The sequence below is a fragment of the Caenorhabditis briggsae genome (assembly GCF_000004555.2).
Source record: "Caenorhabditis briggsae complete genome, chrV, whole genome shotgun sequence".
Lineage (NCBI taxonomy): Eukaryota > Metazoa > Nematoda > Chromadorea > Rhabditida > Rhabditidae > Caenorhabditis > Caenorhabditis briggsae.
In genome coordinates this window covers 7,503,125-7,513,770 of record NC_013488.2, presented here as the reverse complement: position 1 = coordinate 7,513,770, position 10,646 = coordinate 7,503,125, and the positions used below count along the sequence as shown (strand labels likewise).

Sequence of the window (10,646 nt, the reverse complement as noted above, 5' to 3'; positions counted from 1 at the left end):
AAGCTCCAATGTGGTGGAATTCGATTTGGCATGGATTGGAAAAAAATTTGGAATGTTCAGGCCGGCAGTCCCAGGCCCTCAGTCCCAGGCCCCCAGTCCCAGGCCCCCAGGCCCAGGCCCCCAGGCCCAGGCCCCCAGGCCCAGGCCCCTAGGCCCAGGCCCCCAGGCCCCCAGGCCCCCAGGCCCAAGCCCCCAGGGCCTCTTCTCACTTCTCTCTTCCTTTATAGTGCTCTTCCTGAGGTCAATGGGCCAACTAGGGTCGTGGGTTGCTATACCACGCAGCGTTTTTTTTCTATAATTTCGAAAGTTTATATATATTTTTTGTTACGTAGATTTCTTTTATAAACAAATAAATATTTTTGTCACGTTTGAAAAATACTTGAATTTTTTTTTGAAATCTGTGAAACTCCTTTAAAAGATGGCTCCATTTGAACCTAATTATCTCTATTTCTGTTTGATATATCGAAAAATGTTTAACTGATGAAATGTTTCTGATTTCAAGACAAACAGTTTTGCTTTAAAAATTAATGAATGTCTTTCACAGGAACCGAGATATATTTGTTCAAAGTTTCAAACATAATTTTTATCATGGCCCCCGAACATTCAACTTGGATCTCAGAGCTCTCGGTTCTTGAAAAAGATAAGAATAAGTTCTCAACTGATAAATTGTTTATCATAATGTCAAAAATATTTTCTGTCAGCTACACATTTTTGATATTTTGCACAGGAGCAAAGAAAAATAAGCTCACACTGAACAGTGTGGGGGGCCCTTCTATTACAAGTTTCATCGCATTTTCTATCGAACCTTCTTTGTTCAATGAGGTAGAATACTCCCAGAGTGAATCAATCCAAATATTGGCAAACTCAAAATATTTAAGCAGAACCACGATGTCATCCCGATCGAGAATATCAACTCCAGGACACATCGTACAAGCGTCGAGTGCCCACTCGCTTTGAATGTTTATTACCTCCAGAAGTTCCTCAATATTGTTTACCAGAAGAGTATTCTAAAACTGCCAACGACATGAAAAAAATAATTTGAAATCAATTTACCTTTACATTTGCACTCTTGGCAAGCTCTACTTGTTTTACATAGTAGTTTAAAAGCTCTCCGTGGCTTACATCCAGAATTTTGCTGAATTCTTCGTTCCCTTCACTGCTCACTGAAGGAGATGGACTGCTTTCTGATTGTTCTCCTTGTGAGAACTCGTGTAACGTTGTATAAGAGTTTGTGGTGTAGTCTGGAATAGTTTGATTATTTTAATTGGCAAAAACCCTGTAATAGAAAGGCCTCACACTGTCATGTTAATTTTTCGGCTCTTTATGACAAGGGGGGGGGGGCATGAGAAAGGGGGGGGGGGGGGCCCAAATGGAAAAATTATGCCTAAGTTAAGATTTACCCATTTTTCCAAGTTTTGTGGTTATTTCCACTAAAATTTCGTGCTTTGAACATTTTTCATCATTTTTTGAAATTTTCAGTTTATGTCATTTTTATACATGTTTGTATGACTCTTTTGTTCCTAAGCCTAAATTAATCAAATATCAGCTTAATAAATTGAAATTACACAGTTTCAAAAGCAAAAAAAATGTTGTTCGTGGAAAAAACGACCTAAACTGAACTTTTTTTGAAGTTATGCATTTTTATGGAAACAAGCACAAAGTACGAAATTTTCATAAAAACAATGGCAAAACTTGAAAAAATCGAAAAACCTTCACTTAGACATAATTTTTACCCATGGGCCCCTTCTGTCTTTTCATGCTGACATTTCACTCAGAAAATATTAAAAGGGCCTTTTTTTAGTTATGAAAAATTACATTACCTCTCACTATTTCCCCTCCTTCGTTCCTGGAATTCAAAACATATTTCGGTGTTCTCTTGTCATTTTTCCTCTGTTGCACCACTGAAAATAGTTTTCACAGTTGAAATATGTATTCCTACTTACAATCCCGGTTCATTCCAGCTTTGTTTATACAACAATCATATCTGCATGCTCGGCAGATGCTCCGAACTTCCGGTGAGCTGATACAATCATTTTCTCGCTTGCACACATATCTAATGTTCAGGGAAACTGTTCTTCGGAAAAATGAAGCACAGGCTGTACACGAAGCTCCACCAAAGTGGAAGTGAGTTCGACAGGATAGTCTACAAACTAGGCACATTCCAGGTGAAGATGGTGTAGCTGAAAAAAGTTTTAAATTGATCCCACATAATTTTCGGAACTCTTAAAATTTTTTAAAAATCTTTAGGTCAACATTCTGGTAATAGGCCAAAACTTTAAAACTCACATCCTGAAGATCCGCTCATATTGTGATTAAAGGTGTCAAATGACAAATCAGATGGAATATGAATAACCGCGATTTGCTTAGCGTATCATAATTTTCACACCTTCTTATAAGTGAATCCACAGCCCGCCCATCCCGCGTCAGTGAGGTCATAAGCGTGTAAGGGTTCCGACCATTTTTTTCCCTCCTTTTTGCAGGCTTTCTTTGAGACATCAATAATTTAGAGGTTGGTGTGACTGTGTACACAATCCGATTCAGGTGGAGAAGTGACGTAGAGATGCTATCCGTAAAAATTTAAAACACACATTGGAAAAATTATAAGGAGGATATCTTCAATAATTTTTTGGACGAACTTATGATCATCTTAAAAATGAACGGCTTATGTTGGCTTTTTGAACTAGAATAATGTTCAGTGAAACCTGTAATAGAATGGCCCCTAACTTTTAACTTTGAACCAATTTATCTCGGTTCCGGTCAACGATACAAAAAAAAGTGGTCAACTGATAAAATATTGGTGAAATTATGATAAACGTTTTATTAGTTGTTGACAGACTTTTGATATCTCATACAGAAATTCAGATAATCGAGCTCAAAGAGAAAGTATAGAGGCTCTTCTGTTATAGATTTTACCATAACTGAATAACTGAAACCAATAACTATGATATTTAAACACGATTTTTGAAAACTCGCTTATTTTCAAATTTAAAAAAAGCTGGCACCTAGAAATTTCACGGGCGGCGTTCGTATCGATTAACGAGGCCCACCTCCGAAACCAATACTGTATTAAGCGAAACCAATTTTTGTGAATTTAATTTGGTTTTCTGAACAAGATTTAGATTTTTTGATAGAAATATGATCGCCAGCATTTCTAGAATCTATTGTTCAAAAACTAATTTTTTATTGTGAAAATCGACCGAACGAGGCAAAAGTCTGAAATTTTAAGATTTTTCAGCGCCGCCTTATACATAAATCAAAACAAACAACGGCTTTCAAATTCTGAGGTGCTTACTGGGTTCCAAAGAAACTGGACAGAAATCGCGCCCCGACCAGTTTCTTTGGACTACTTTTTTTAAATTCAACAATACTAAGACTAATCTTACGGTGTTTTATGAAATATATGCCAATTTGCTAGTTTGTGACATGTGCTGTATATTTAGGAAAAATCACAAAAGTTTGGAAAAGTAATTTTCAAAAAAAGTAACTGAAAATTTTATCCAATTAATTTTACAAGCGTTATTGAAAATCTTTAAGGTTTGTTGAGAGTCGAAACGTTATAAGAAATCTAACAGAAAGATGCTTTGAGAAGCTCAAACTACAAGAACTCTGTTTCATAAAAATGTGTTCTCAACAAAAAAAAACCAATAAGGTGATGAACAAATTCAAAAAATTTCATTAGTGAAGATAATATAAAACATAAAATTAAACAATTGTAGAGAACAAAGTGAAGTGGAACATTATTACATTCTTTATGGGTCGATTATTATTTATGCGAACGGTAATATACTTTAAAACATCTCGACCAAGCTATAAATGAATTCTTTCGACCGCCTCACCACCGCTTTTATTTCACCCTACAATCTCGTCTGACCTTTTTTTCAATTTTTTGTCTATTTTAAGTACTACCTGAAGCTATTTCCAAAACACACGACACATATCTCGTCTAGATAGAAATCGTGCGAAGAACGGGCCCAACTTTTTATGAAGATCTGAGAAAGTGGATGAGATGAAAACGGTCGTATTCCGATATAAAATTTCAGATAAACGGGCAATCTACATTTACATTTTGGAAGGAATATCTGTTCTGGAATTAAGTTTTCAGAAAGAGAGAATATATCTTTCCAGTAAAATATACATTTTTGACATTATGATAAACAACTCCAAAAAAATGAGCAGAATTGAAATCAGTAAGCGGAGCCGGCCGACATTTAATAGCCTGGTTGGGCAAAAATCGTTCGACGGCTAAAAAATGCAGGCTCGGACCATAATACCGCTTTCGAAGTCGGTCGATTCTTATTGTAGGCTGTATAGCTCTCCGAGCTCTATCATCTGGTATACTTTTTCCTCACAATTTCAATTTTGAAACAACGTACCAGGCCCATCGGTGCGAACAAAGATGTGGACAATACAAGATAACGGTATCAACCAAAAATAATTGTAATCTTTTGCACTTTCTGAGTGGAACTGTAAGATTTATCTGAAATCAAAAAACATCCTATTCCTTCTACACCATCCGATGATTCCAATCTAAACCGTTTTTTCCTATATCCCTTGTGTACATAGTCTTCTAAAAACTATTCTCCATCACCACGTTCATTCTACATATACATGCATTTTTCCTTTTGAGAAACATTCAGGCGTTTATCTGAAAACGAAAAACAGGACCAAAAAACAGTAATTGATGCAATCTTCATTTTTTTCCACCGCTATTTCGAATATGTGTGAAGATCATGAGATAAATCAAATGACCGCGAAGAATCCGAGGACTCGTGCACCTGAATTTCTGGGAATTATTTCAGAAGCGCGTTTTCGGATTCATTTGGGTTTATTTTTAAGGTATAAAAAGATTTTTAAAATGTACAAATACCGTATTCTATCTGATAAAGACAGGTAGATTTCACAAGCGGACATTTCGAAAGTGAAAATTTAGTTTTTTCAAAAAAATTTTTTTTCGAATTTTCCGATTTTCAGAATCTATCACAAAAAAAACATACCGTAAAACCTCTAATAGAGCGACACCCGGATCGTCCACTTTGAGCCTATATATCTCACTTCTTATGAAAGATATCAAAAAGTGGTTAACTAATAAAATGTTTATCAGGATATCAGCAACATTTTACTAGTTAGCCACTTTTTGATATCTTTCACAGAAAATGAGATATATATATATGCTCAAAGTGGACGATCCGGGTGTCGTTCTATTAGAGGTTTTACGGTACTCGAAAACACTACAACTCGTTTTGTAGTCTGAAATTCATCTATTCGCCTGTATTAAAGGAGGCCAGACATGAAAATTTTCAAAATTCTAGTTTTTTGATATATCACATAGTACAGTCAGAAAATAACAATGGACACCAAACCATAACTCCTTGTTACTGTACAAGTAAGAACGCGGCCGTTCTTCGAAGCGGCGCCAACTCCTCGTTTCATAATCGTTTTTTCCGGCAGCAGACGACAAAGGGCTTGTGGTGTAGTGGGGGCGCGCTTGGTTACACAGGTAGAGGGGGACAGCCGAAAAACGGGCCGTCTGGCGGGCGCGGACTGCCGAAAAGCGAACAGTCGGCAGTCGAATCGCGCGCCGCCGACGGTCCGTCTGTAACGATTTGCGCCTCGAAGACGGACCGTCTATAATGATAGCGCCTTCTTGACAGTTCATCATTAAACAGGTAATAAACAATAGAAATTCTTTATTCAACTAACAGTTTCTGTGGATTGTGTATTGTTTTTAAAAAGTAACTCTGATTTTTTCAAAGGTGAACTTTTATGAGTAGAGCAAGAGAAAACACATAAGAAATCACAAGTTCTGAATGAGACAGAACTTCCGATTTTCTTTCTGTGTTTTCGCAAAATTCAAACTTCACAGAAACTCAACTCGGAAAATCAGAAGCTTTTTTTATTTCCTTTCGTTCTCTTTCTCTTTCGTTTCTCCCTTTCAACTTTTTTCGTTTTTCGGTATGTACATTTCTCTCATTGAACAGTATTTTTCGCTTATAAGTACGTTCAAAATAAATAAAATTGATGCGTTCGCAACACTAAAAACTGGCAAGTAAAAAATCTTTAGATTTTTAGGCTCTGCGGCATTTTTAAAGCAGACTTCAAAAGGGCGACGTTTCGCATGTGAAATTTAAAAAACAAGTCAGAAACAGCAAAAACTGATTTTCGTATTAATTTTTGTGCGAACCTTGCAAAGTTGTTACTTTCCAAACATTGCACTTGCAAAACGTCACACCTATGAAGTATCGGCGAGGTGAATTTTCGACAACGCATGAACAATTTCAGAGTTTACGATAGTTTTTGCTTCGGAACGTATAAAAACTTACCAACTCACCATATAAAAACTCCTGAAAGGCTGCATTTGTAACGTTCCGAAGCAAAAAATAGCGAAACTTTCGAAACTTTCATCGCAAGGAGTTTTCGCCGATTTTTTCTGCGTTTTCGACTAAAAACGCGCAGAGCGAAAGTGCGCAAAGCTTTTCAGTGCTTCTTTATGCCAGTAGTTAGATAAATTAAGCGAAAAATACTGAATTTCAATAAGAGAACACTTCGAAAAGCGAAAGAAACTGAAAAAAAGACGAAAAATTAGTAAAGTCTTGTGCCGCTAAACAAGGCGCAGCCGGGATTTCGGAGTGTCGTTGCGGGATTTCGGAGTGTCGTTGCAAACCGAAATTTTGAAACTCGGCAGTTATAAAACGGCATTTAAAAACGAATTGTTGTGATTTTTGAAGAAAAACGGAAAAAATAGCACATTCAGACACAAATTGTACAAAATTAAAAACAAATTTCGTCGGAAATCTTAAGCAAATTGAAAAATATGACCGAGAACATGTGTCCTGAACGATTGATTATTATCATGCGATGACAACTCGAGTAAAGATTTTGGAACACGAAAATGCTAACACATGCTTCTAGATATATACCAAGGAATTTTCAAACATATTTTTTTATTCAGCCGCCATCAACCAGTCAGCGCCTATTCGACTGTCATTTAGCAGTTTTTCACCAACCGCGCCTCAAATCCTAATTTTTATAGAAATGCTTCTAATAACGCATTTTTTAGCTTCCCAGACCTCTCTATGACTTTTATGATGTTTTTAGAGAGAACTATTTTTTCAACAAAATTTTCCATTCTGAAGGAATTTGGACCGCCAACACCCGGTCGTTGGCCAGTCAGCGCCTCTTCGACTGTCATTTAGCAGTCGTTCAACAACCTATTTTTTGAGGTGGTCATATTTGAGGAAAATAAGATTCTATCAACATTCTATAATCTAGTGGGAGTATGAGAAATTGTTTTCTGCATGATTTCCAATCAGAACCTTCAAGTATGTTTTCCAATCGGTACCGACTGTCCGTCGACGGACCGTCGACGGCCCGTCAGTTCTCCTTCGGCTGCCAACTAGCAGTCATTCGCCAGTTTGCGCCTCTTCAGCTGTCATTTAGCAGTTTTTTGGCAGTCCCCCTTTACCTGTGTATCAGTCGCGCATCGCGGGTTCGATTCCCATCAGTTCGTTTTCGTTTTTCTTTCTGTTTTCATGCGGCGACATCATAGAATGACCGAATAACAAGAAAAAGTAGGGAATAATTGCCAAACAGTGAAGAAAACTAGTGTATTCTAAAAAAATAAATGCTCGTCAAGTAGCGCGCATTGGGTCGCAATCGCACGATTTTCCGTCAGAATACATGATCTCGCTCCAAGAAAACTCCGTAAACTTTCGTGACTGGCCTCCTTTAACACGCTTTCGGAATGTCTCGCTTTCGAATTGTCGCGGTTTCGAAATGTCCGCTTGCGAAATGTCCCGGAGCCGAAAACGAACTGCACAGTTACGGTGGACTTCTATTAGAGGGTGACTTCCATGAAAGAAAAAAATGTCGGTGATAACTGCATGAAATGAGGTAAAATGTTCAGCGGAAATCGATTTTCAAAATATAAGGGAATAAAAGGTTCAACTATTTTAACTTCGAACATTTTGACCGTTCCGGAAACGAAATGTGATTTCAAATATTCAAAAATTAACAATGGGGTGTAGAAATTTTTGATAAAAGCAAAATTCAGCTGCCGGATCAAGCAGTTATGAAGTTTGACTACTCACTCTAAAATACCAGCAAGGAAGGTCATTACGCTCTTTGATAATTATACTATTAACACCAGCCTGTTTGCCGCGCCTCCGGCGCTTCAAACAGCTGGAATAAACCTTTTTCTTTTACTGTTCGTCGCTTCGCGACTCACTCTTTTTTAAATGTGACGTCAATTTCTATTGATTGTGTTGTCAACTTTCATAAACTGGAGTGACAGTCTGCTTATGGGCCTTCGGGGCTAAACCTTCTGGCTCCCGCTTACAACAGCCTTAACCGATTGAGTTTCGGCTTGGACAGATAAATCAGAAATGTAGATCAGAAATGTGTTTTAGTTGATACACGAACTGTTCAACATTTCCAAATTTTTAGAACTAATAATTTTCCTGAATTCCCGAATATCTTGAAATTTAACAACTTATAATTTTTTCAGATGTTTCGAAATTCAGGAGTCTTGAATTTTCGGAACTGCGATTCTAGAACTCAAAGATTTTTCTATTAAAATACTTCATTTCAAAACTCATAATTTCTGAAATTTCGTATTTTCGAGTTTCCGTATTTCCGACTTTCTGAGTTTCTACTTCACAAATTCCCAAAATTAAAAATTTTAACACGAATCAGATTTTCAGAATTTTCTATAAAACACATTTCTGAGTTTTTGATTCACAAAGTTTATGAATTTCCGAATTTTCTAAATTCCGAACTTGGGCTTTCTGATATTCTGAACTTCTGAGTTTCTGGTTTTTCTGGTTTTTTGCTTTCGAGATTTTTTATTTTCAAAATTTCGAGTGTTCTAACTTTCAAATTTTTAAATTTCGTAATATTCCGAATATCTGAATTTTTATACTTCTGGATTTCCGAAGTTTCAAATCTCGGTATTTTCGAGTTCCCGTTTTTCCAATTTTCCGAATTCCTGAATTAGAATTTTAGAATTTCAGAGTGAAACCAAAATGTTTGAAGCATAGGAATGGTTAGAAATTTCGCATTTTCGAAAAAAATAATCAAATTTCGTGAATCAGAATCTCCGAAATTCAGTTTTTGAGAAGTTAGGGGATTCAGAAAGTCAGAATTTTCAAATTTTCTGAAATTTTTCTTTCTCTCTACTTTCAAAACTGATAATAAATAATTATTTTCCCAAAATCACCTTTTTATCAGATATAGTGTGAATAAGAAAAAAAATAGAGGGGTTGGACGGAAGTGACGTGAAAATTATTTTCTAAAGAGTTGCACTGTAGGAATGGAGTACCGTCTCCAGATGACGTCAGAACCAAAATTTCAAAATGAAAAATAGACGGGCAACATCTCGCTGCTATTTCTGATCATCTGTGAAAATTTGAGAATTTTTGGTCTACTGGGGACTTCGCTAGGGTCGTGGAACCGGGAACAAACGGACATACAGACAGAATTTGGTGATTGTTAATAGTAAAGATAAGAATGATGCTCTGATTTGTTTCTATCTAGGACTTTTTCTCTGTTTTTTTATTCACAATTCCGTGAAAGATGTTGTTCGTGAAGTTTGAATGTGTGTAGTATAAGCGGTACATCTCACGAGGTGTAAGAATGCGAAAAGCTAAAAAACAGAAATGATTTTTCCTTCAGATCTGTCTTGGATGCGCGTCACGAGGACAGTACCGGCTTAGAATTTTATGACAAAAAAAACCATTTTAGTTTTTTTGAACACAATTCGGGCTTCGAGACCTTTTCAAGTAGTCGCAAAGAATTTTGGAGGCATACATTCACCAACTAAATACCGTAGAAAAGATTTATTATGTTTTGATGTCAGCAAAAGTCCACGCTGATGACGTCCCCGAAACAGATCCGTTTCTGAAGTTTTTTTTTTTTCAATTTAAGGATTTCTATTTGGTTTTTCCTTGACGAGAGACCCTATTGAATTTAATCCGATTGGTTCCATATTTTGAGATTTATGAAATAGGAAGATACTATCTTACTTTTTTTGCCATAGTTTCCACCGAGAGTGTGTGAGGGAAAGATCTGCGGAAAATCAAATAGCAAAAGTTCAAACGTTCAAGAGAAATGTAAATATAGATAAAGGAATAAGTCGAGATGCCGAAACTGGAGAAGTTCTGAAATTATTATATCAAATTCGATTTCTTGATTCTGATCAAAATTTTTTCTGATCAAATTTGTTCGATTCGGTTCAATGAGTGTCATCCAAAACCGAAATTGAGTATCAGTCAGTCTCGCGTAAATGATCAGCTCGGTCCGAAGAATGCTATTCAATAGTTAATTTCCGTATCACCCAGTCTGGCGTAAATGATAACATGAGGATCACAATAATGGGTCAAAAACCAAAACTTGAAATCTGAAAATGCACGTCACGGTTTTTTAATGTAAGTTATTATTGTACCTGAAGAGGCGTTAGTTTTTTTCTGATTATTTTCATAATGAGAAAAGTTTGGTCAAGATTTAGAAAACACATTTTTAATCCTTCACAATTCAACCACCAACGTTTCCTACGCAATCTTAATTTAGTCAAGCTAAAGTTTTCTATAAAAATTATGATCTTTGCAAAGTTACTGATTATTATATTGCATGATTTACATCTTCAAATCCCG

The 10,646-nt window shown here is 36.4% G+C and overlaps 1 protein-coding gene across 1 annotated transcript; it reads right to left on the bottom strand.

The window, feature by feature from the left end:
- Window positions 1–701: 701 nt before the first annotated feature.
- CBG06735 lies at window positions 702–2,305 on the bottom strand (the record flags this gene model as incomplete). Its single annotated transcript, XM_002647591.2, has 5 exons — window positions 702–1,007; window positions 1,054–1,241; window positions 1,821–1,901; window positions 1,944–2,180; window positions 2,287–2,305. 5 exons carry the CDS (start codon window positions 2,303–2,305, stop codon window positions 702–704), a joined length of 831 nt encoding a protein of 276 aa, XP_002647637.2.
- Window positions 2,306–10,646: the final 8,341 nt, after the last annotated feature.